General features: G+C 37.2%; 1 protein-coding gene across 1 annotated transcript; it reads left to right on the forward strand.

The window, feature by feature from the left end:
• The first annotated feature begins 60 nt into the window (after positions 1–60).
• LOC138714437 (calaxin) lies at positions 61–28,000 on the forward strand. The gene is made up of 4 exons (XM_069846612.1): positions 61–248; positions 8,208–8,349; positions 14,081–14,334; positions 25,612–28,000. Exons 1-4 carry the CDS (start codon positions 166–168, stop codon positions 25,832–25,834), a joined length of 702 nt encoding a protein of 233 aa, XP_069702713.1. The 5' UTR covers positions 61–165; the 3' UTR covers positions 25,835–28,000.

Consider the following 28,000-nt stretch of genomic DNA (forward strand, 5'->3'; position numbering starts at 1 on the left):
CGGCCCGGTGGGGGGGCGGCGCTCATCAAGAGCGTCTCCCTGTTCGTGACGAGCGGACGCAAAGCGTCTGCTGCTGCCGCCGCGGCAGCCTCGGCTTGGAAGTCGAGGACCGGGCAGCGACAGGAGCAGCCCGAGGCGGCGAAGAAGAAGAAGCCGCGCCGCAGGATGGGCGACGACGCCAAGAACGGCGCCGGCAAGTGCTCGCCCAAGATGATGGAGGCGCTCAAGAAGAACACGCACTTCACCAGGTCAGACAGCTTCGTAATGTATTCTGCTATCTCTGTCAAACTTACAAGAGACGCATGTGCGAAATTTACTTAGCGTGTGTCTTGACATTGCTCGCCCCTAGACGACATAATAATGGCATTCCGCAAGGATCAATTTTTGGTCCCCTACTTCTTGTGTTTATAAATTCCGGCATTACACTATAATGGAATTCCACAAGGATCAATTTTTGGTCTCCTACTTTTTCTAGTGTTTATAAATTCCGGCATTACAGTGTAATGGAATTCCACAAGGATCAATTTTTGGTCCCCTACTTTTTCTATTGTTTATAAATTGCGGCATTACACTGTAATGGAATTGAGAACCGTTTTTGCAAAACTTGCTAACTGCAGAATTTGCAAAATTGAGATTTTGGTGGATTCGTTAACATAAGGCAGACATCTACACTATGTTAAAGTTATCTTAGTAAAATTGAATTATTTCTCTTCATTATTGTGTGTCAAAGTGTGATGGTTGCACCTATAACCTATTTTTCTTTATTCAGTTTTTTGTCTCTCCTGTAAAATTTAGTTTTTTGAGTTAACAAGTTTTGCAAAAACGGTCCTCACTTCCACAAGGATCAATTTTTGGTCCCCTACTTTTTATATTGTTTATAAATTCCGGCATTAAACTGTAATGGAATTACACAAGGATCAATTTTTGGGCCCCTACTTTTTCTAGTGTTTATAAATTCCGGCATTGCAGTGTGATGGAATTCCACAAGAATCAATTTTTGGTCCCCTACTTTCACTAGTGTTTATAAATTGCAGCATTACACTGTAATGGAATTCCACAAGAATCAATTTTTGGTCCCCTACTTTTTCTAGTGTTTATAAATGCCGGTATATCACTGTAATGGAATTCCACAAGGATCAATTTTTGGTCCCCCACTTTTTCTAGTGTTTATAAATTCCGGCATTACACGACAATGGAATTCCACAAGGATCAATTTTTGGTCCCCTACTTTTCCTTGTCTTTATAAATTCCGGCATTACACTGTAATGGAATTCCACAAGGATCAATTTTTTGTCCCCTACTTTTTCTAGTGTTTATAAATTCCGGCATTACAGTGTAATGGAATTCACAAGGATCAGTTTTTGGTCCCCTACTTTTACTATTGTTTACAAATTGCGGCATTACACTGTAATGGAATTGAGAACCGTTTTTGCAAAACTTGCTAACTGCAGAACTTGCAAAATTGAGATTTTGGTGGATTCGTTAACATAAGGCAGGCATCTACACGATGTTAAAGTTATCTTAGTAAATTTGAATTATTTCTCTTAATTATAGTGTGTCAAAGTGTGATGGCTGCACCTATAACATATTTGTCTTCATTCAGTTTTTTGTCTCTCCTGTAAAATTTAGTTTTTTCAGTTAGCAAGTTTTGCAAAAAACGGTCCTCAATTCCACAAGGATCAATTTTTGGTCCCCTACTTTTTCTGGTGTTATAAATGCCGGTATTTCACTGTAATAGAATTCCACAAGGATCAATTTTTGGTCCCCTAATTTTTTTTAGTGTTTATAAATTGCGTCGTTTCACTGTAATAGAATTCCACAAGGATTAATTTTTGGACCCCTGCTTTTCCTAGTTTTTATAAATTGTGGCATTACACTGTGATGGAATTCCACAAGCATCAATTTTTGGTCCCCTACTTTTTCTAGTGTTTATAAATTCCGGCATTACACTGTGATGGAATTCCATAAGCATCAATTTTTGGTCCTCCACTATTTCTAGTGTCTATAAATTCCGGCAATACACTGTAATGGAATTCCACAAGGATCAATTTTTGGTCCTCTACTATTTCTAGTGTTTATAAATTCCGGCAATACACTGTGATGGAATTCCATAAGCATCAATTTTTGGTCCTCTACTATTTCTAGTGTTTATAAATTCCGGCAATACACTGAAATGGAATTCCACAAGCATCAATTTTTGGTCCCCTACTTTTTCTTATGTTTATAAATGCCGGCATTACACTGTAATGGAATTCCACAAGGACCAATTCTTGTGGTTCTCTACTTTTTCTAGTGTTTATAAATGCCGGTATTTCACTGTAATGGAATTCCACAAGGATCAATTTTTGGTCCCCTACTTTTTCTTGTTTATAAATTCCGGCATTACACTGTAATGGAATTCCACAAGGATCAATTTTTGGTCCCCTACTTTTTTTAGTGTTCATAAATTCCGACATAACACTGTAATGGAATTCCACAAGGATCAATATTTGGTCCCCTACTTTTTCTAGTGTTTGTAAATTGCAGCATTTCACCGTACTGGAATTCCACAAGGATCAATTTTCGGGCCCCTATTTTTTCTAGTGTTCATAAATTCCGGCATTACACTGTAATGACATTCCACAAGGGTAAATTTTAGGTCACTTACTTTTTATGATCTTGCCTCCCACATTATTTGCAGATGACACAAGTACAGTAATTACCAGAGTTAGGAAGTTGGTACCAAAACTGTGAAGTTGTGTGAGCTTTGACTATATCTCTACGGAATGAAAAGTAATAGCGCATTTCTCTATGTCAGTGAACCAGAACGACAAATATACAGCAGGGTGGTACCAAAACATGTGCTCCAATCGTCCACAGCCTTAGAACAAGAAAATAATAAACGAATAATATAAAAAACAATAATTTGTAATTATAAACTTCGTAACTCCCAAACTAAAATAATTTACCCATACATGTAAAAATAATATAGGGTCTATTACGATTGTAGCCTCATTATAACAAATAACAATGAACATTTCCATTTTATCATAAGAAATACTCCTTTCATGTTCAGAAAAAACTCAGAAAATATTCGTTCTACGTCACAAGGCGTTCCTTATTGCTAGCAGCTGTTTTCGACATTTTGTTTTAGTCACATTAAATCAACGGCTCTTCCTTGTGAAGCAACACTGGATTACGAATTCAATTCCCGGTACTCAAAGGGCATGCCAGAGAGAATTTGGTGTTCATAATCCCCCCCCAAAGAAACACAATACTGGGACTGGTAATTGGAAACAACTGGGTATCTAATAAAATAATAATTTTGATGACAATAAATACACAGAATAAAAATAAACATCTGCGCATCTCGTAACAGGGAATCAAAACTACTGCTTAATTTGACGTTAAAAACTGGTCATTAAGTGAATTTTCAGACGAATAAATAAAGAATTTTCAACATTTGCTATAGAGGTTAGTAATCTCCCAAAGATACTCTACATTTGAGGTATAACAAATTGTGGCTAGCATAATTCGTTTTTAAATAAATAAAGAAAGAAAGAAATGTGTTAGTTCAATATAAATCACTCAGTAGAAGATAGTAACAGTATATTCCTACTACAAAAAAGAGTAATTATTAGAATAATAGTAGGTAAAAAATTTAGGGAATCGCGTAGGACCATTTTCAAGAAACTACAAATAATGCCCATGGCTTGTCAGTAAGTTCATTAATAAACTTCCTCATACCGTATGTAGTCGTGAAACATTTCGTAATATAAATACTCGTCAAACAATTACTTTCACACTCCATCGGCAAATCTATCGTGCTATCAAAAAGGAGTGCGTTAGCTATATGGCAGTACAAATTTTTAATAGTGCCCCTATGGATATAAAGAAACCAAACTCAATACATAAGATTATTTAGGATCAAATTAAAGAAGTACCGTATCTAATTTCTCACGCCTTCTATTCTGTAAATGAATTTATGACTTTCAACAACGCTATATGAATATTTCTGTATTGTACGAGTATTAAGTATCGATACTAATCCCTTGTGTTGTAATAGTATATTGTAAAACTCTTCTGTATACAGGATGTTTCCGTTTTGGTGTTACAAACTTTCAGTGATGATGGGGAAGGGCACATGTATCAATTTGAGATAAGGAACCCTGGTCCGGAAATGACTGAGCCGAAAGTTATAAGCAAAAATATTTGTGTGGAAATGGAATTGTAATTTGCGCCCACGTGCCCTCCTTCTCTTAACCTTTAGAACAGTCGTGGAAAGATGGTATGGCCGGATGTCTCGTACGTGGGTACTTGTCCTGATACAATCTGTGAGCTTGTCTATTGTTCCTATTGGCTCATCCATATTCGAAAATCAGGTCTGCTTATTCCGCTCTCGTGTACTCCTCCATTTCACTAGGACTGATCGACTGGACACTGCAACTTATACACATACACTGCTGTATACAGACGTGCATATCAGGACCGACCATGTCCGTTACACATTACGCTATCTGCATTGCTTTAGTGTAGCTTCCTGTCCCCATCCCTCAGACAGCGCACTGAATGGAATACTGTAAGTAGACAACGTAAACAACGTCAGATGAATACAGTATGTGTAAGATGTGCAGATAAATACACATAAATAAGATGTACAGAGGAATAAAATTATTTAATTTCCACACAACTATGTTTGCTTGTAACTTTCGACTCGTTCATTTCCGGACCAGGGTTCCTTATCTCAAATTGATACACATGCCCTTCGCCATCATTCCTGAAAGTTTGTAACACTACCTCGGGAACACTCTGTATATTTCAACTAGACTGTGACTTTGTAGTAATATTAAGATTTTTTTTTACATGTTCCATATTCTAGCTGTGAAGCGATGTACGAATACCATGGAATGTAAATAAATACAATACAATACATTACAGTTCAAATCCTCAAGATTGCAAAAAATCCAGGGTCATGGCCAATGTGTGACAAATTGTCAAAGCCTGCTAATTTCTAAACATGGCCCACTAAGATATTTCTTCATTGCCTTTATGCATAGGTTTGTAATAGTAATGTTAAGGCCCTATGTCCTATACCCAGAAAAACACATGGTACATAATTTTCAATCTATAAACAACAAACAACAATCTGAACAACAAAATCAGGCCGAAGGTTACAATAAACGTGCATGCGAGCTTCCACAGATGAAGAAGGTATTATGAGCGGTTTTCCGATACATTTATTCGCACTAAATCTTCAGATAGACAGAAATCATTAGCAGTAAATCTTTATATAAAATGGCGACTGGCTGCAATAATTCATAATGAAAGACATGCAATAACATACCCATAAAATAACAATGAAATATTGATGTGCTATTCTGGGGCACAAGAATGAACTTCCGAAGAAAGACAATTAGTACCACATACATTCAAATGGTATTGCTTTTTCTAGCAACATACATTCCATACTTGTGTTATATAAAACATCCACATGGACACATTAATTATGATTGCTGTGTAGACAGTTCATCATCGATAAATGACATTTGGGTAGTAAATAACAAATGTCTTCAGAAGTCTATACCATTTGAGGTATATAATATAATATAATATAATATAATATAATATAATATAATATAATATAATATTGGGTGTTCAGTTCAAAGTGTGCCATGGCTCGCTGGATGCCGTCATGTGGCTAGCCGATGAGCCTAGAGAATTCAATCTTCCTACACTTCCGCAGAAATGTATAACCTATGAGGCAGAGAAGTTGCCTAGCAAGTACGGCGTTCATTCTGAAGAGTACGTAGCCTACCGATACGTACGGTAACGCCGGTAGTGGCAGGAATGTGAACTGTTTGGAAATACGTACTGTCGGGATATGGGGAGAGGGTTAAGACGATTACTTACGTATTTGTTGACATTAACTTCGACGGTCAACATGGACACGGAGCATTTGATTTGTGTTGTGGAATGTTACCGTACGCAACCGATGATAACAAATACCCTGCGTACGACTTGCCGGCGCAAAACACAGTTCGAAAGAGGTTATGGTAGCACACAGACCGTACAGACCGCCATCTGTTGCTACGACGTTCAAGTTATACCGTACACGTTCTCAAGTTCAGATTGAAGAACGCCTTAAATAATAGGCAACTTCTCTAACATATAAGCTGAAACTCGCTTCAAATCGGTGACCCAACAACAGTGACGTCATGACACACTTTGAAATGAACACCCAGTATAATACAATATAATATAGTGCTTAGTTATGATATTGATTTCCAATTAAATCCAATTATCCAATATTATAATAACATTATTTATTACTATTTCAAACAACTCATTGGCGTCATATTGATGTGTGAATCGTTTCGACTATCAATTGCATTGTTGTCTCGAGACTAGGCTTTTTGCACGAGGGAGCAATTATAAAGTAGGCCTAGTTAACGAGAAGGTCCAGACTTATTTTTATTAATTTATTTATTTATTTATGCAGGCTCCTACGATTTTCACGTAACTCTACTTGGTATCGGAAAGATACCCTTCCCATAAAGGTTCGGTTTTCTTGGGCATTGCTACTGTGATACACCGTGCACTCTGATTATGAAATCATTCACTATTGGTCTGTCACCTCTCGCCGCAATTGTGATTCCTGACGCACATGACGTCATTCAAATTCGTTATCAGAGTTAGGAAACAACCCTCTGTAAAAAATATATCGAAGTGCACAATAACAATTATTTAATTTTCTTAATAGGTCCAGGGGAGTTAATTAAATAAAATTCTGAAATGTGATGTATTGTTTAGCGTATGAATTAATAATAAATTATTATTATTATTATTATTATTATTATTATTATTATTATTATTATTATTATTACACACGTAAACCAACCTCTCAAAAATTTAATTATACTCTTAATAATGTCATAATTACTAGGAAAGATACTATTAGAGATCTTGATGTCTTACTTGATTCAAAATTATATTTTCATGATCATGTGCAATATATTTATACCCATTCATTAAGAATACTTGGTCTAATCAGATCTATAACTTATTCTTTTTCTACTCCCATATGTTTATTAATTTTATACTATACATTGGTCAGATCCAAGCTTGAATATGCATCTGTAGTATGGAACTCCATTACTTCCACTGACTCGGCTAAGCTTGAGAATATTCAAAGAAAATTTATTTCCCTTTGTTCTTATAGATTTTTACCTAATCCTGATGATTATAAATACGAGATTAACTGTAAATATTTTAACTGCTGCAGTTTATTTGCCAGACGTCAAGATCTTGATTACTTATTTTTTTGTAAAGTTCTTAAGGGTGATATTAATTGTGAATCTTTCCTAAGCAATATCAGTCTTCGTATTCCTGCTAAGGGTTTAAGATATCATAAAATGTTTTACAATAGAAATTTTAATCTCTCTCTCTCCGGTCTGCAGATGTATAAAATATGCGAATTTGCATGGATCAAGCTTGGATCCATTTAATGTGTAGTATAACTTTGAAGTTTTACATCAGTTTTTATTTATATCTTTTGTTTAAATATGTATTTTAATATTATTCTCGCTAACTTTTATATCATTTTGTTATTTATTAATTTACTTGAGTCCATCCTTTCATTTTCAAATACAATTACTTTTAATCTCATTATGCTATATAGTTTAGTCATCCATTTTATCCCGTCCATTCGTTGTCATTATTATCGTTGTATTATAATCTTGTATATCTTTGTAATATATTTTATATGATTCCATTCTTCATTTATGATTCCATTCTTCTATTTGTAATTATCATTTTAATTAATTGCCATTAATTTAATTATTTCTTTGTACTTTTATTGTAAATTATTGCTAATGTTTTTGTTATATTGTTTGTGCTGAACTGTAATTGGCCTCTGGCTGTTGTACAGCACATTAAATACAAGTAAATAAATAAATAAATTATTATTACTGATTTTAAATAGTATTGTGTTGTTTCTACCACGGCCTCATGAACAGTGTAAAACCACAGTCTAGTATATATAGTAACGAAGCTTGAGTTGTTGAGGGTACTAGGAACAGTAGACTGTGCAGGACTATTTCGCATTGTCTGTGATGAGAGATAGTAGCGATCCTAGTGGTTACCAACTATCTATAGATGCATATTCCCTACATATTGAGCTTCGTGACTGTATATACTAGACTGTAGTGAAACTCTCTTGCTTTTGTCAGGCTGGAGATCGAGGCCTTGGTGCGTGTGTACCGGAAGCTGGTGACCAGTAATGCCAACTTAGGTGTGGGGTCGGCGGCGGGAAGTGTATCGGGCGCTGTGGTGCCCACCCCTGGCATCGCACCCGTGGCTGTCACCTGCGAGGTAACACGATGTTGGTTATTCTCAGTACAAGATCACAGTCAAAGATAAGTAGCGTTCAACCTTGAAGAATCCTACTTCAGTTCCGGCAGCGATCTGTATGGCTGGTTGACCGCATCTGTGGCCCAACACTAGAACGCTGGAGCTAGTCTTACAGGGTGATCCGTTTGGGTATGGATAAAATAAAAACACCGTAAAACATTTACTACTGTACTTTATTTGTTGAAACTTTGTGCATACAACACTGAACGATGGGAGATCTTCAGAGCTCAACATGATCCCATTGCGCATCTTGCACAACTCATAGGGGAGATTCGGGTAGTATCGGACATCGGGTAATATCGGACAGTGAGTTTCTTTCATCTACTACCAGATGATAGTACCTGAATGACATGGTTACGTTTCTGTGATGTCGCATACAGTTACGTAACCACGTCATTCAAGTACTACCATCTGTGGTAGATGAAAGAAACGCACTGTCCGATATTACCCGATATCCGATACTACCCGACTCTCCCCTAACGGTAATCCAATTCAGCCCACGTCCGTTGTAACATAAGAGGGGTGATTTGTTGAAAAGATTGAGTAATTTTTACTCTCAGATCATCAATGTTCCTGGGTTTCTGTGAATAGACAATGTCTTTAACAAAACCCCACACGAAGAAGTCAGAAGGGGTTAGATCTGGGGAGTTTGGGGACCAAGCCAAGAGATAGCTGCTTCTCGTACTGGGTTTTGCCTGCGACCTCTGCATGTTTTTGTTAACATAGAACCTGTTTCTATAATGTTCGATACCACAACATTATGGAATCGTATTTAGGTACATTACATCACGTCGAAATTCCCTTTGAACTCTTTTAACACTCTCAAATTCAGCATAGCAAAGAACACATTGTGCCCGCTGTTGATTTGTAGTAGCCATTTTAATCATCTACGATTTTCATTTGTCCTTTCAGATTTTGCATTGCTGATTGTCATATATGGAAACTCCCATCTTTTAATCATAATATAACCAGCAAGAAATTTTTCCTATTATCATAATAGCTTTATAATAATAAATTAATATTATCCATACCCAGATGGATCAGACTGTACTTTCAGGCGACCTGGTTGTAATGAAATTTTTATTGGAGAAATAATACTTTTGTACCGGGATTTATTCTCGGGGCACACTGTTGATTTCAGTGCCGCTATATTCCTTAAAATTGTTGAATTGAATTGAAGCGAGGGGAAATGAAAGGAGAAATTTAAAAGCTATACGAAACGCGTCCTTTCAAGGGGAGTTCGGGACTGAGAGAAACTCAATATGTGAGCTCGAATCTTGTTGACCACTTGTCTCACTTCGGGTTACGCTCCTCCACTGAAGGAGCTCTAGAAAATGTTGTAGGGAAAAAGCCAAAAATGGACGTAACCTCTTAGGTACCACATACGCGGAAGGAGGGGGATGCACTCGAAAAGCTGACTGTAGGACGGAGAAAGAAATGGCGGAGAGGGTAAGCCTGCACATTGAAAGGAACTTTGTCGTTTCGCAGTGCAAGTAGAGTCGAGATAACTCGCTCGTGTAACAGATGTGATGTTCGATGGCTAAGGCAAGTCAAGGCCGTCGGAAGAAACGCTGCGATTTCTAAGTCTGCAAATTGAAAGGTTCTCTGTCCTTTCGCAATGCGACTAGAGGCGAGTAACCTCGCTCATGTAACGAGTAGTATAATGGAAGCTGAGTCAGGACATTTTCGTCAAGAATTTAAGTCGCAAAATATCGGGAACTTTACAGGGAAGGACATGTATGTCCATCCCAACATTTCTCTTAGCGCCTTAGGAAAATCACGGAAATACATTAGGCAGGATGAGTTGTCTGGAAATGTTCCCATGGATGAATGCAATAGGATGCGAAACTGCGGTCAACACCATCTACCTTCGCCTGGCCGAAGTAACAAGACCAGACTTCGATGTAATAGGTGGTGAAATTTAGAACTTCGTGATAGGTAGATCTTCCACCAGAGATCTCCACTTATCCATTAGGGCTAGACCAACGAGTTAGAAAGAGAAGACTATGGAGTGGCCATGTTGTCCTGTACAGCGCTCTTTGCGGTGCCACCGCGAAACACGGCAGATCTGAGCTAAGCGCCCACCTTTGTAAAAATTCGTCTGCTTACAATGTTGTATAACGGAGGTAAGAGGCCCAAAAAAACGAAGAAAAAACATGCCTGTTGTGTGTGCTGCATATAACTGCAATGTCAAAATGAAAAAGACAACTGATATATCATATTTCATGTAAATTTTATGAAGTTAAGTCCATAGTTTTGTTAATTAGCAGCATTATTTTTCATGCATAAATGTGTAACAACGTCCGGCATAAACAAAATAAATGGTTCACTGGTAATGAACTTAAACTAAATACGGATAAAACCAATACAATTCCGTTTCAGACCCAGTGAAAAACAAATAGCAATACAATATTAAAACTGTATTTTGACACCGGCATCCTTTATTTCTGCTCCTTCTGTCCTTACTGCTTATACAAGAAGACGATGAGCTGTAGCTTATAAGAAGTAGGCCTATTTCGAAGACAAACGGTTAATCAAATATATGGTTCACTAGTAATAAAGTTAAACTAAATACGGATGAAACCGCTACAATTCCGTTTCAAACCTAGTAATAGCAATCAAATATTGAAACTGTATTTCGACACTCGCATCCAAAGTAACGCAAAACTCTGGGGTAGGTCGTATTGTTGTTAGTATTTTGACTGGAAGGACATGAAAGAACATAATTGAGCACCCACGTGCAATAATGGGGTAAGTATGAATATATTTCGTAACTACTTACCCCATTATTGTACGAGGGTGCTCAATTATACACTAATAATTATCTGTGGTGCCACAGCCCTTGAAAGGCTCAGACAGACCAGCCGGCTGTTGGCCTCACGTTCACATTTCGATAATAATTATATTTTACTGTAACAAAAAAACTGAGAGCGTGTTTCGTCATGTTTCACCCACGTTACAAGCTTGGAGGTAAAGGTTGTTTACTACAGACAGGGCCACTTTCATTCTATATCTTATGGTATAGTAAATAGTTTTGCAACGTGTAGAGACTGGGAAAACAATTTAATAAAATCATCCGAATCATACTCGTTCATTTTATAGGCAATCTTGCAGGTCGCATTTAAAAGAACCTAGGAATATTAACATTTTCTTCAGTATATTTGCTAGGATTTCTTGTCATACTACATGACAATTTTGCTTAGGTTATTCTTTTAAGCATTCCTTCTAGGAATAGCTCAAGTGTTTTAAATTTAGCGTACATAAGTTTAGATTAAGTTCCTAGCATGTATTTGACGAAATACTAGGTTCTTCCACTTCAGTTTAACTGATTTATGCAAACGAAAGTTAGACAGCTGACGATTCTAATGTCAGTTATCACCACGCCCACTTTGTTTTGGGCGCATAAGTTCATTACCGACCGTCGTTCAATTTTCTTCAAACATGGCGGCGCAATGACCACTCTATATCTTTCTCTTTCTAACTCGTTGGGCTAGACAGATTCAGAAGACAAGATGGAAGCCAGAAACTTCTAAAAAAAATTGAGGAAAATGTTGTGCCTCTGGATTTAATTCGTACCTGTGTAAATGCAGTGTATATTAAACAGTGACGCTTATGGACCTTATTAAAAAAAATGTTATTGAATATAGACTAAAATATTAGTTACTAATTTAATAATTTGAATTATCTAACTAGTTTTTGTAGCATATATCAACATATGATTGATTATTTATTCCGTCAATATGGCTTAAGCAATGAATTACATATGAAAGAAAAACATATGAAAGAAAACTATTGATATATTACATCCTATTTAATCTTGATACTAACGTTCTCGCCCCTAGTGGGGCATCTTCAGGTACAAGATAGAAGTATCATCTAAAATCAATTACAAACATGACTAGAATAAAATATGACATGGTGACACTATTATCCATACCAACATTAAATGTCCTGTCAAAATGTTAAAAACAAATTTAATTTAAAACAATGTGAATTTACATAGTTATATAATGTAGATCCCCTTGTATGGATATGTCAAATATATTGTTGCCAATAAGATACGAGAGCATTGAACATTTTACGAGAATTCCACTCGCTCCATGAAATTAGTTATACAAGCTTTTATGACTCCACATTTAATAATATAAGGTTTTAATTCTGTATATTTTTAGTATTTTTATGGATTTTATTGTGATCATCACCTTACTAGCAACAATATATTTGAGATATTCATACAAGGGGATCTACTTTATATAACTATGTAAATTCACATTGTTTTAAATTAAATTTGTTTTTAACATTTTGACAGGACATTGTTGGTATGGATAATATTGTCACCATGTCATATTTTATTCAAATCATGGCATTTTCAAATGTAAAACTTGTTTGTAATTGATTTTAGATGATACTTATATCTTGTACCTGAAGATGTCCCACTAGGGGCGAAAACGTTAGTATCAAGATAAAATAGGATGTAATACATCAATAGTGTTCTTTCATATGTAATTCATTGCTCAAGCCATATTGACGGAATAAATAATCAATCATATGTTGATATATGCTATTAACACGAGGCTTAGCTGAATATTTCCAACATGAATTGTAAATTAGTTTTTGTAGACTTTTCCAATGCACTGTACATTAAATACCCAAACAATACAACATGGATTGAATACAATTTCAATTATCTAACCTTTTGTTTTATTTTCTGTCCCCTTTTGGTTGTATTTTAATAAGTAGCATTAGAAGGTGGTGTAAAATAGTGTTTCATCTTACTGTTGGCTCTAATATGAATTTTCAGTGGAAGCTGAGAGAAATAAAAATTTAAATCGTTTATTTTAAATTTGATGATTTCAGAAGGGAGAGGGGAATGTTTTATGGAGAAGCGAAACGAGCATCAAGTCGGCCGTGGTTTTATGCTCGTAATTATACTTTCCGCCACTTGGTGCGCTGCTAGATGCGCGCAGTAATTAGTTATTCCTTCCACCACTTGATGTGTTGTTATATGCATAGAGTAGGCCTAATTATACTTGTTTCTTTTTTCTTTTTAAGATGGGACATGACAGTTAAGCGGCCGAGCTTGGAACTACAGTGCCATGTTGCCAATATGAACTACCATGCCGCCAGCTGATGGAAGCTAGCAATTGATGTTAAGATGGCTGACGTTAAAACATTCATTGACAATTGACGCGAAGGTAGAAAACAATACAAAAATCGACAGAGAATCAAAGACGAAACGTACCAATGTTAACATTGTGTGCACAATAAATGTCGCCAAGAGAGCTATTAAGTACTCGCCACGTGGGAACGGTAAGTTTGGCAATTCAACCGTTGTTACCATAGCAACAGGCCTACCACGCTATGTGACATTCAGTTGTTTTTCCGATCGCAACGCTCCTGTCATGTCCCATCTTTAAAAAAAAAACAAATATAGTTATCCCGGGCAAAAACAGGTGGCAGCAAGATAAATTTCTACATTAGCGTCTCCAGCGTTGAAACGGAAAAGTCAATGACTTTCGCATCCTATTACATTCATCCTGAGCCCGGGATAGAGAAGATTGGAGGCAGAGAATCAAGAATGCCAGGGCCCGTTTTAGGCTGTAGCGCCAATGATGATGATGATGATGATGATGATGATTACATTCATTCATGATATTTATTTTGAATATCGTGTTGTTCTGTGTTGTCTCAGGGCCTGGACCGTGTGGTGTTCCGAGAGCTGCTGCATAACACATTCGACCTGGTAACTGAAGACGTGCTCATGGACAGAATCTTCTGCGCGTTCGACAGGAATAGCTGCGGCGCTGTCAGGCTCGAGGACTGGGTTCATGGCCTCTCCGTGTTCCTGCGAGGCACCCTGGAGGAGCGCACAGCCTTCTGCTTTCTCGTGTACGACCTCAACAACGACGGCTACATCACGCGCGATGAGATGTTCAACCTCCTCAAGTGAGTCTGGCCATCTTTTGTGGACAAAGACAGTGTTGGGTGGTAGGATTTAAAGGGGGCTTCCATTCCACCAACACTTTCCACATCCCCCCTCCTTTCATCTATTTATAATTACTTTCGATTATGATATAGTCACAAAAATCACAATTCCAGGTTAAATTAAGACAAGAATATTCTTTTTTAAGGGGTTAGGTACAGCTTACAGCAGTAAAATTTTTGGAATAATGAAAATTGGTATGTGTAAAGCACTGTCCTTCTGCTATATGGAAAAAATATTTTTACGATTTAAAAAAATTATGATTTTTTAAAATTCAAAATGGTGGCAGTTCACTGTGCAGTGATGCTTTTCCCTCATAACTCATAAACTTGTTAACTTCTTCATGTTCTCTCTCTTTTATTTTATTGCTGAAACTCATGTTTACAATATCATGCCCTTTCAACTACATTCCTTAATATTTTTTTTTTAATTTTGTGTTAGAAGAAAATACTGATATTTAATCATTTTTCTAAATAAATTTATTTTTATCAGACAATCTGTCAAAGGTAAAGAAGTGATCTTGCATCATATTGTAGATATGACATGCATAAATACACACAAAAAATTTCATAACAGAATTTTGGATAGTTTTTTAGTTATGAGGGAAACGCTTCATCACTGCACAGTGAACTGCCATCATTTTGAATTTTGAAAAAAAAAAAAGATATAAATAATTTTCTAATCGTAAAAATATTTTTTTCATATAGCAGAAGGACAGTGTTTTACACATATTAATTTTCGTTATTGTACAAGATAGAGTAATGGAGGAAAAAATGTTTAATATTTCCAAAATTTTACTGCTGTAAGCAGTACCAAAACCCCTTAAAGGTCATCAGTCAACTGACGTAAATTTTAAGGAAAAAAACTATAATAAAACGTATGAAAATATTATTATTGTATTTTTCTGTTTCTTAAGGCGATGTGCTACTGATAATAGTCGAATTTTGACATATTTTATCATTTTTTTTATTTTCACACTAAAACATGTACGATTTCATGACGAATATTTTCGTGAAAATTTTATCTCAGTATCTTAATTATATATATAGGGTAAAGGTTGGTAATATTGTGATACTAATAATATTATAATAGTACTTTTTGAGAATTTTTTTACGATTTTACTGAGCAAGAGAAGGGCCAGTTTTGTGCAGAAACTTGTCCACGAACATTCCCAAAACGAAAAAAGACAGGATATGTAAAAATAAAAAAAAAACAATAATATAAAATTTATTGATATATTTATTTTGTATAGCTACTCCTTCCTATAAATCATGTTTAATTTTTTAATTAATTTGCATTAATTGTTGTATACTAGCCCATGATTTCAGTCATAATATTAATATTACTAAACTGCCCCTGACCGTGAGTTCCGCTCATTGGGGTGGCGCTGAAGTACAAGCGTGTTTGCCTTTTTTATTTTTATTTTTGCTTTGTAATTATTGTTAAGGTATTTTAAAATTATATTTTAATTATTACAATAGTGTAATTGAGTCGCATGGAATCTAACTGCACTTTCTCCAAATTATTAAATATAGGATTAAGGTTTCTTTCAGTGCAGAATTTTGCAGGGAATGTGATAAACTCCTCGTTTGGAGTCAAATTGGAATATATCTGCCTTAAATTTAGTACTAAAATCACCGTATGGTGACTAGTTTTTCATCTTTTCTGCCAAATCAGATTTTTGGATAAAGTGCAGTTTGATTCTATTCGACTGAATTGTAATATCTTTGTAAATATGTTTAATTTTTACATTTAATAAATTCAACATAATAATAACAATAATAATAGTAATAATAATAATAACAATAATAACACGAGAGAGTTGGAGGAAATACATTTCGCCATTATATTTTAAGTACATGCTTCATTTGTTAACAGCTCGTCATCACGAACTCGGGACTACAGTATAATAGTTCGTATTGTGGCGTGATTTAATATGTATAAATGATAAAATGTATATTATGAAGTATAGTATATCCTTTTCAAACAACCCCTCCCGATAAATTACCTGTCAAGTTCCTCAAAGATGTAGATCTTCTTATTAAAAGCTCAATTAAGGACATCCTACAACTTCCTGGAGATATTCCAGACAATACTGTTATTTCAAGTTATCTTGAACCTTCTGAGCGGGGTCAGAGTGGCAGAGGGAAGGAAGAGCGTAACGTGGGTGGAGCCAACTGAGTTGTTTGCGCATGCTCCGCATCATAATCTCTTGTCAAAAAACATTGTACTATTTCCTTCACTGCGTACCAGTAGTGTTACCATGGAGCAGCAACCACAGGGTAGTAATTATGGTGAAATCACACCACCGCGGAGAAAAAGTAACGCTGTTATCCACAGCGGAGAAAGAGAAATTATCGTAAATGTAATAAAATTAAGCGTTGCGAGGAGGAAAAATTAAACGTATATTTGCTGGAACCTCTTGCTAAGGAATATGAGAGAGCGGCTAAATACTCTGGCAAAAGTATTAGTTCCGTGAAGAGAATTAAAAGCAATATTGAATTACAACCGAATGAACCTCACACTACTCCGGGAAAGAATAGGTATGTAATGTTTAGAAATTATTGCTATAATAGTTATGTACAATAGTGTCTGTATTGAGAGCGACATAATGAATTACTGTTGCAAGTTATTATTTTCTTATAGTTCTACTAAACATATTATTTCATTCCAGAATTAGACTTGTGTGAAGTTGAAGTGGACGACTTCGATCAATATGTCATTCGGGATACAATCGAAGAATTCTATCGTGTTCAGAAAGTAGTACCTACGATTAAGAAGATAATTCCGAATGGATGATGCCATTGGCGAAATAATTAATTTTGAAACAAGCGGTGATGGCAGCAATGATAGGGATATGGATTGTGTATAATTGTAAATTAATGTAAATTCAAATAATAAGCCTGTAAAATATTGTTATAAGAATATGTACATATCAGCTGTAGGTGTAAGTCATGCAGGCCTATATAATGTATAGAAGTAGCTGTAGTAACTCCTCCATTGCCGGTCCCCAGCCCGGATGAGAGATTATATTTAAATACTTACTCATTACAGGTTAATTAAAGCTTGCTATGAAACTATTTTCTCCTCTCAAAACCGGAGTATCGAGAGAAGATGATGTCTGTATTGAACCAAGTTCTATTACAGTAGAGAGGCGTAAAGTGTAAGAACCAACGTTTTCTGAAAAGAGTCACGTTACCCGAGGGAGGGGCATCCTTACCGTGCCGTTACGTTGATGAGTACACGCCATACCGAGCAGTTCCAAAGACAGACTTAGGGGATGTAAGGTTCAAGATAACTTGCAATGTTGTATTCCGACAAAAAATTTTAAGGCTTAGGTATTTTCTGCTCACGTTGGGAAGCCTATTTGCAACACGTCAACTCTTGCATAAAGTTGAATATGTGTACATAAACAACACTAGATGTCTAATGGAGGAAGCTAAACATTGTTTGAACAACCTTCAAATAAATGAAACTGAACACCTAACTTCTACGAGTGGAGTAATAAACCCCAGAAAAATTAGGACTGAATTACGCCAGCGTGAGCACAACGCATGGTGTAACTTACCTTAAAAGGGAAAAGGCGTTATTCTGTACAGTGAATTCACTCCCTCTAACAAATGGATAACTAAGCCCGATGGAATGACTAGCGGTGATTGGAAGGAGGCTATCAAGATGACTGCCAACGTAAGCGCTGTAAGAGCCATACCCGGTAGGTCTCAGGACAACCACTGCAGGCGATGCCTCAGTGAGATAGAAACCCTTGGACATGTCCTGGGAGCCTGCCCTTATGGCGAAACATTGCGTATACATAGGCACCATGCAATTAGAACTAAATTGGCCGATGCCCTTAGAAAACTAAAATACACCGTCTATGAAGAAGTCCACGGAACCGCCGACAATGGCAGTAACAGACGAATTGACATAATCGCCATTAGCGAATCCCTGTCTCAGGGTATGATAATCGACCCCACCATCAGGTTTGAAACGTATAAAGGACTGCCCGAAGACGTACATGAGGAGAAACGAGCAATCTACGTTCCAACCATCCCGTATTATAAGATAAATACCAACTTCACGATATCAGTGTTACGGGATTGATGTTTGGAGCAAGAGGAACGATACCCAACTTCTCTTCTCAATTCTGTAAGACCCTAGGACTGCACAAATCTTTTCTGAATGAACTGGCCCTCCTCATAGTTAGAGAGTCAGTCAAACTTTTACGGAACCACCCATATGGACTCTAATTCAGTGTATGGAAAAAATTGACGCACCATTATCATTTTTCTTTTTCCTTCTTAGCTTTCATTGATTCTTTACTTGAATTTTTTTTTCTTCTGTAAACTGCCATTGTTTGTTTGTGCATTTGTTTGCCTTTTTTCTGACTCTTTTAGCTCTCATCTTCTATTTGTTCCTTTATTGTTTTGTATGCTTTGTCTAATGGCAGCCTCTAATTTGAGGAAGCTTTGATAAATAATTAAATAAAGGTTCGATTGTCATTTGTATTAGTTCTCAGTCTGTTGCCATAGCTACGCTTCTTTGAAAACCAGTGATAAAATTTATGTAATAGAAGTAGATGTACTCCCCTATCTCAGGTGATTCCTAGCAAATTGAGGGGAAGTTGGGCGGGATCTAAGTACTGAATATACGTATGATCGGGTGTTCTGTCACGTGGTACCCCTATAGCGTCAATGAGATTGGTGACAGATGCATCATAGGAATCGCTGTTGGAGACGAAGGGTGTTACAGCCAAAGAAACCTGAACGAGAGCAAAAAGTGCTAACCGGTCAGATTCTGCGTCACATTTGACCTTCGACTGGTTAACTCGCCCACCAGATCCCTTCAGCAGTTCTTGCAAAAAACTGGCTCTGTAATTTTCCATGCTAGGGGCTAAAAATTATTTAAATTAAAACAATAAATTAATTAATGTTTAGCAGGAGCTAGTGAATTTTGTGACGTGTTTAACGAAGAACCACACACGAAGATAGCATTCGTCGTTGGGATAGACAGTTAAAAGAGGCTGGAATCCTAGTGGAGAAAAAGCGTACTACAGGGACATCATTTTATTTTTACTAACATTTTTAATATTAACTTGCCTATACCTCTGGATCAACGCCGTTTGTTACCCCCTTCCACGACTGGAGTTCGATGATACTGGCGTAATATACAAACAAATCACTTTACTAGGTATAGGAGAGAAGAAAAGTAGTTCATCCTTTTACGTAAACTAGGAAATATTGCGCTTCTGAGTTTGATCATTTTCATTAGGTTTCTGTTCAATCAAAATACAGTACAGTATTAACAATGAGTGTTTTTACTCACGAACTGAGCTGTCCATGTGGACGTATTCATTATGCAGTGTATATTATACTGTCTACAGCACATTAGCGTACAATATAGAGAATGAAGTTAAATTGAAAAATAATCATAATATGGATATTTAAACAAATTTTTTAAATGGTGGCCATTCATTTCGATACAGGCTTCAGTTCTAATGTGCATATTATCGCACTATAGACTATTGTACCTGATCCCAATTACCAGTTTCGTTCTTCGTACTAGTAACTCACGTTGTAATAATTCTGTACCTACTCCGTAAAAGAGTACCTTACGTACTGTAAATTCAATCTTCATTTCTGCCCGATCCGAAAAAATAAAATTACTCAGACTTGCTATCTACTGTCCGTCCAAGTGGTTATGTCGTAGGGTCGTAGAAAGGGAGGAAATCACGTGACAGTTAATTATTTAACAAGGCCCTTTTATTTAAGTAATTTAAAACGGTTGTATAATATTACGTAGACGTCCAATTCCTAACAGAAATTAATGTTCTCAGAAAAGAGCTAAGACAGCCCAGCCACTAGCTGGCGAATAAAAGCTGGTGGGGGAAACCGGGATACGACGTAGGTAAACGGACGACAGTACCTGTGCGAAAATGATTCAATATTGAAAGCTCTTTCGTCACTGGATAACGCGAACATATTTTTGGAACGTACTGTTTACTATGACCGTAAGGCTACTATGACTGTATATGCGGTCTTGTATCTGTGTGGAGGACGGTTGACCTTCATTAGTAGAAGGGGTGGGAGTGAAGTACATTAAAAACTCAGATACAATAAAAATTGAAATAATAATAAAATGATGTCCCTGTAGAAGACCATCGACAAAATAATGAAACGAAATAGCGAACTGAAGAGCATCTGTTCAGAGTGCAAAAAAATCAGTTCGTATATGTGCCCAACAATTAGGACTTCTGAAAACAACAGTTCACAGAAAAGTCTTCATCTGACTTCTTATGAACTTCAGTTATTGTTACACGCACTTCATCCAGAGGATTATCGCAAAAGTATCGTAGTGCTATGGATATGCTTAATGAAATGGACAGCGACGAACAGCTTTTAGGTCGCGTTCTGTTTAGCGAAGAGGCCACTTTTCACGTTCTTGAACGAGAGTCACAGATTCAAGTTTTGTCAGCCACAAACTGATTGCACTTTTCTTTGGACATACAGCTTGTATAATTAATTGCAACAATGAAAATTACTACTGATGTAACCCGTTCAATTCCAAACCCTCTCTGTTATCCTGGACTTTCCTAATGGTATACTCTAGAGCAGCGTTTCTCAAAGTGTTTTCCTCGGAACCCCGAGGTTCCGTAAGCAACTCTTAGGGGTACCGCCAATTCCTGATGTGAAATTATTTACTTTTTAATCTTTAAAATATAATGTTATAAAAACATAAAACATAATAAGAACAGTTGTTTATTCTGTTCGCAATTTTCAGAACAACAATGGCTACCGTTTACGGCAATCCGATCACTAATGCACATTGTTGAAATAATAATAATAATAATAATAATAATAATAATAATAATAATAATAATAATAATACTTACTTACTTACAAATGGCTTTTAAGGAACCCGAAGGTTCATTGCCGCCCTCACATAAGCCCGCCATCGGTCCCTATCCTGTGCAAGATTAAGCCAGTCTCTATCATCATACCCCACCTCCCTCAAATCCATTTTAATATTATCCTCCCATCTACGTCTCGGCCTCCCTAAAGGTCTTTTTCCCTCCGGTCTCCCAACTAAAACTCTATATGCAATTCTGGATTCGCCCATACGTGCTACATGCCCTGCCCATCTCAAACGTCTGGATTTCAAGTTCCTAATTATGTCAGGTGAAGAATACAATGCGTGCAGTTCTGTGTTGTGTAACTTTCTCCATTCTCCTGTAACTTCATCCCGCTTAGCCCCAAATATTTTCCTAAGCACCTTATTCTCAAACACCCTTAACCTATGTTCCTCTCTCAGAGTGAGAGTCCAAGTTTCACAGCCATATAGAAGAACCGGTAATATAACTGTTTTATAAATTCTAACTTTCAGATTTTTGGACAGGAGACTGGATGATAAGAGCTTCTCAACCGAATAATAACACGCATTTCCCATATTTATTCTGCGTTTAATTTCCTCCCGAGTGTCATTTATATTTGTTACTGTTGCTCCAAGATATTTGAATTTTTCCACCTCTTCGAAGGATAAATCTCCAATATTTATATTTCCATTTCGTACAATATTCCCGTCACGAGACATAATCATATACTTTGTCTTTTAATAATAATAATAATAATAATAATAATAATAATAATAATAATAATAATTATTATTATTATTATTATTATTATTATTATAGGTGCGCTTGAAGTAACTTAAGTGTCTGCAGCTAACACATTTTCCAACAATAATGCATAGGTGTAAATTGTATGTGGAATTAAATGAAAATTCTGAGAAGGATATTTCGCAGATTTGTTTTGACGTTCCTTCAAGAAAGCACAGGAAATTCTTGTGGAGAGGAAAGACCGTTGTTTTGAAGTTCAAGGTGAATTGTGTGTTAATTTTGTGTCTCAAAGTTTATTTAATATCAGAAAAAAGTGAAATATTTTAAGGGAAAATTGTTCGATTTTTATCATCCCTTCTTCAAAATTGTGTAAATAGAGGGCGAGACCAATCATTGGGAGTTAGAGCACGTCATCCTATGTTTAATACAGAGTGATACCCATCCTCAGTCTACTTTTTTTTTAATACAGAGTGACACTGAATCATGGATCAGTGGCTTAAAACAGGATCATTAAAACAATCAACATCCAAGTGTGCCACTACAACTTCAACTATCCCTAAATGTGAGTCTGATGAAAGCGAAATGGAAAAAAACAACCCCTCTCCACGAATATTCACTGGGTTCATTGGGTTCCAGAGTTTTATTTTGGGTTTAAAAGGGTTCCGTGGATAGACAAGTTTGAGAAACGCAGCTCTAGAGCATACACGGGCACAATTTTCTGTTACGTGAGGCACTCGATTTGAAATAGTTTGTTTACTAGGAGAGGAGACTGCAGAGTAGGATGGGAAATATAAACTGCTGTGACCTGCGTCACCTCATCGTAATCGCTAAGGCGGTCAGTGGCGAAATATTAGGAAAGCGCTTGGTTAACGTGAGAGCCTCGAAAACTTTTATTCAATTTGGCAAATTAATTCGGCAGCTTTAATCATAAATCTCTTTACTATTTCTCCATCATTGAATTGATTTAAATCACAGGCGAGAAATTGCGTAACTAGCCAATAATATTCCATCACGTTGTCTACGTTTATTTTCTTGAATATTCTGGCGTTTATCAAGATTACTTAATAGATTTGCACGTTCTCGACCTAAAATAATTTCAGAAAATCATATTTCGTTTTCTATGCACATTTGATATATTTTTTTATAAATTTCTTTTGGAAATAATACGTACAAACAACATTTAATTCCTCGTACCTTTTAATGCAGCGTGTTTAAGGTATAATGTCGTATTTAGTGTACTACGCAAATGTTAAAATCATAAATTATCTTCGGAATAGTACGAAAAATAACATTTAATTTGTCTTACCTTCTAATTCAGCACGTTATTTATGATATAAGGAGTAATGTCGTTGTATATTAAATTTATTAATGCCTAATAGGATTTTTGAGCATAACATACATCGTATGTTCTCCCCTTCTAAACAGCAAAAAAACTCTTTCTCCCATTTCTCATGAAATAATGTTTTCTAAGGCGTATACACTGCTTTGATAATGCCATTATGCCACCACTGATATTGCTTATGAAACTGATATAGAACCTGCCCACGCCTAGGAGCTGTGTGAGGGAGGAACGGGGACTGTGAAGATGATGTCACTCAGAGCGATAAGCTCTGTGAAGGTCAGTGAGGCATTATTTCTCAAGTGAGGCACGATGCCCATCTATGCTCTAGAGCAAAGTTAAAAAGTAAAGGTGATAGTTCATCTCCTTGCTTTAGCCCACAGTGAATTGGACACGCATCTGACAGAAGCTGACCTATACGGATTTTCCATCATACTAGAAGTTATGTGATATAATTAATTATTGTAAGTAAAACCTGAAAAAAAAGACACTAGTCGAAAAATAGACAATAAAAAATATTTATATGAAAAAAAGTTCAATAATGAACAGTTTCAATTTAAAATCGTCATCATCATAATCATCATCATAACCACAGATATCTGTTCCCCTTTTATCCGCCTTGTTTTCTTTCTATTCCCCTTGCTCTCCTTGTATTCCCCTTGTTCTCTACATAATCCCTTCCTTGCTGCGAGATCAGGTTGCATTTTTGTGTGACGGCAAAAAGCATAAACCTACGAGGCGCAACCAGAAAGTAAGTTTCCCTATTTAAAAAAAAAAGAACACACACTTTCAGGAAAACATTTATTGGCAACAGGTACAGCAATGTTTCAGTTATTTTTCAACATAGCCACCATCAGAATTGAGACACTTGTCGTATCGTGGGATCAACTTTTGTACCCCTCTGTCGTAGAACTCTGCCGCCTGTGAATGGAACCAGCGTGTGACAGACGTCTTCAGCTCTTCGCCGTAGCCAAAACGCTCACCGGAGGACAGGAATTTCTTGAGGTGAGAGAGAGGGGGGAGAGAGAGGGAGAGGAGAGAGAGGTAGAGAGAGAGAGGGGGAGAGGGAGATGGAGAGGGAGAGAGAGGTAGAGAGGGAGAGGGAGAGAGAGGGAGAGGGAGAGAGAGGAAGAGGGAGAGAGAGGGGGAGAGAGGGAGAGAGGGGGGAGAGAGAGGGAGAGGGAGAGGGAGGTAGAGAGAGAGGGAGAGGGAGGGAGAGGGAGAGAGAGGGAGAGGGAGAGGGAGAGAGAGGGGAGAGAGGGAGAGGTAGAGAGAGGGAGAGGGAGAGAGAGGGGGAGAAAGAGAGGGGGAGAGAGAGGGAGAGAGAGGTGGAAGGAGGGAGACGGAGAGAGAGGTAGAGAGAGGGAGAGGTAGAGAGGGGGAGAGAGAGGGAGAGAGAGAGGTAGAGAGAGTGGGAGAGAGAGGGAGAGAGAGATGTTCGGCCCATAGATCTGACAGAGCTGCCGATGAATTTCAATTGGCGCAATGCTTTGTGCATTAAAGAACTTTATCACCGACCGAACCTCGCAGGCGGCGGGAGAAGGAATAAGAGCTTCCATTTCGGACCACTGCTGCCACGCTACTGGCACCAGGCGGGACCTGTCCGGCTGGCATATGATTGATACGTCATAGATCTGTTACGCATGCGCAACTGACACGGCTAATTACGTTTACTTTCAAGGGGAAAAAATAGTATTTCAAAACTTTTTTAGTAGGTTATTTTACGACGCTTTATCAACATCTCAGGTTATTTAGCGTCTGAATGAAGTGAAGGTGATAATGCCGGTGAAATGAGTCCGGGTCCACACCTGTGGAGTAACGGTCAGCGCGTCTGGCTGCGAAACCAGGTGGCCCGGGTTCGAATCCCGGTTGGAGCAAGTTACTTGGTTGAGGTTTTTTCCGGGGTTTTCCCTCAACCCAATACGAGCAAATGCTGGGTAACTTTCGGTGCTGGACTCCGGACTCATTTCACCGGCATTATCACCTTCATATCATTCAGACGCTAAATAACCTAGATGTTGATACAGAATCGTAAAATAACCCAATAAAATAAAAAAATAAAGAAATGAGTCCGGGGTCCAACATCGAAAGTTACCCAGCATTTGCTCATATTGGGTTGAGGGAAAACCCCGGAAAAAACCTCAACCAGGTAACTTGCCCCGACCGGGAATCGAACCCGGGCCACCTGGTTTCGCAGCTAGACGCGCTAATCGTTACTTCACAGGTGTGGGTTTCAAAACGTTAAAAGTGTGTTCTGTTCTAGTAATATCCTCAAGTTTTTGTCTGCAGGAACTGTCTGATGAAGCAACCGGGTGATGACGATCCTGACGAGGGGGTGAAGGACTTGGTGGAGCTGGTACTCAGGAAGCTGGACATGGATCGAGACGGCAAGATATCTTTCCAGGACTTCCAGACGGCCGTCAGACAAGAACCTCTCCTGCTGGAGGCCTTCGGACAGTGTCTACCGGCGGAAGGTGCATGTCAGACGTTTATGGCCACGTTGTGTTCGTGAGGGATCGCTCGCATATCCGTGCTTGTCATAAAATACTCTAAAAAGTGGGTCGAGACGATGTCAGTTCTTGTCTGCAGCCTCAACTGCATTCTCTTACATGTTTAGTTTTTTAACAGTTGTACAGTTCTTCAATTGTTCCACACGAATTGCTTCTGAATACATTTATGTTTAGGTGACTGATATTCGAAAAATCTGGTTACACTTTCTGTTAATACGGTGACGTTATTAATTATAGTAGGGGAAACCCGGGCAAAGCGGAGAAGCTAAGAATAAACAATGCCATAGGCTATATTTTGGTGCTTTCGAAATAAAAACTTCATGACTCTGGTTGTGACACATGTTGTCCACATATCTACAAAACAGCAATTCGTTTCTCGTACTTACGGACAGTGATATGATTTGGGAAAGAAAATATAGTTAATTATTCGCTTTGCCCGGGTACACGGGCAAAGCGAATGATTAACCCGGGCAAAGTGAATATCCCTATAACATTTTCACCTTTCTATTTAATTTCTATTCACTGATAATAAAATTAAATCAACACATAAACACGATGTTAATGAGTCATATAAGACTATAAGAAATGTTATTACAGCCCATTACAGCACGTTAGATTAGTACAAAATCAGTGGCGGCCGGTGAGGCATTCTGTTGGTGGTGCCAAAAATGAAAAAAAGATTGTACGCAAATTACCCTAGTGAAATTGATAATCGCAGCTCACGTTTGCATTATATTAAATAAAACATTAATTAAACCAGCTATTTTACAGTAAATAATGCATATAGTAACAGTTACAATAACATTTCCGAAACTAGTAACGAAATTTACAGATACAGATAATCAAAACTTTCACAGTATTGTTAGTCAAATACAAATAACTTTTATAACTAGTAAAATTACTGGCTAAAACACACGAGATAAACAGTGATATAGATAATAAACAAACACGTTTGCACTTTAATTAACAGGCCGATGAATCCAAGGCAGTGGCCTGAATAACACATGTTCATGTCCTGCACAGATCTCATGTATCGTTAACAGAAGCATCAATACTATAGCAACATTGTAGCGATATTTATTTGCCGCAAAATAAAACAAATATTACACAACATTAACAAACAGTTTTACATAATATGAAAAAAATATTTATCTTTCTAAAAAGAACCATGACTATCTCTGCATTAAATATAGTTAAATGGATAATACTTTACACATTCAAATCCAAGTTATGTGCTTTAGTTTTGAAATGGCAACATTACATTAACATTTGGCGCGGAACTTTAACTTGTGTTTTGGTGCAAGTCTGCGGTTGATGGTTCCTGCGTAAAGTCTCCAACAACCCTGCCATCTAGCGAAAATTCTGCATTATTGTGCTCTAGCGGGCGGAATATTAACTACTGAGTCAAATCGAATTCGGCTCAGTGTCTGCCATAAGAAACGCATATAAACTAGAATCAGTAGCCTTTTGTACAGTGTTACATGGACGTAAGCAGTGCCACACTGAAGTGGCTCCAACGTTCGGAAAAACGCTGCAAGAGTGCGTCCCGATCTGTGCGATTGCTCGTTCAGATGAAATACGAATAAAATGTGTAGAAATAAACAATTACAACTGATTTTTAGAATATTATTTTTGTTTCTTTCATTGGCGGTGCCATGGCACACTGGCACTACCCCAAAAGCCGCCCCTGTACAAAATACAAATTTGAACAAGTCGACGTTTCACTGTCACTGGAGACTTGGATTTCTTCTGCTTTTGCTCCTGCCCATAAGTTACTTCTCTTTCAACGTTTTTAATCTGTATAGATGTAAGAGTTTCAAAGCGCTGACATTTTCTTCGTTTAACTCGTATCTTTCGAGCATCCACTTTTGGCACTGGTCTAAATCAAAAGAACTGATTTGGGTTCTCCTGCTGACGATGTTGAGGGTTTTGGTGTAACCGGAACTGAAAATCTGAGTGTAATAATAATAATTTATTTAATCTGACAGGATTAAGGCCATAAGGCCTTCTCTTCCATCCTACCAGATAGCACATATAAATACAAAAAAGAAATACAAACACTGATGAAAATGATACAAATTAAGTTAAAGCCCTATAGAGGGTCAACAGAGTCAAAAGTACATTATAGTGCTCCCATCGAGCTAATACAACGAAAAGAAAGAAAACAG

Source organism: Periplaneta americana, chromosome 2, assembly GCF_040183065.1.
Source record: "Periplaneta americana isolate PAMFEO1 chromosome 2, P.americana_PAMFEO1_priV1, whole genome shotgun sequence".
Lineage (NCBI taxonomy): Eukaryota > Metazoa > Arthropoda > Insecta > Blattodea > Blattidae > Periplaneta > Periplaneta americana.

Coding starts and splice junctions, on each gene's coding strand:
- LOC138714437 (XM_069846612.1), top strand. CDS start 166: ATGGGCGACGACGCCAAGAACGGCGCCGGCAAGTGCTCGCCCAAGATG. Junction 249..8,207: donor AAGAACACGCACTTCACCAG/GTCAGACAGCTT, acceptor TGCTTTTGTCAG/GCTGGAGATCGAGGCCTTGG. Junction 8,350..14,080: donor CCGTGGCTGTCACCTGCGAG/GTAACACGATGT, acceptor GTGTTGTCTCAG/GGCCTGGACCGTGTGGTGTT.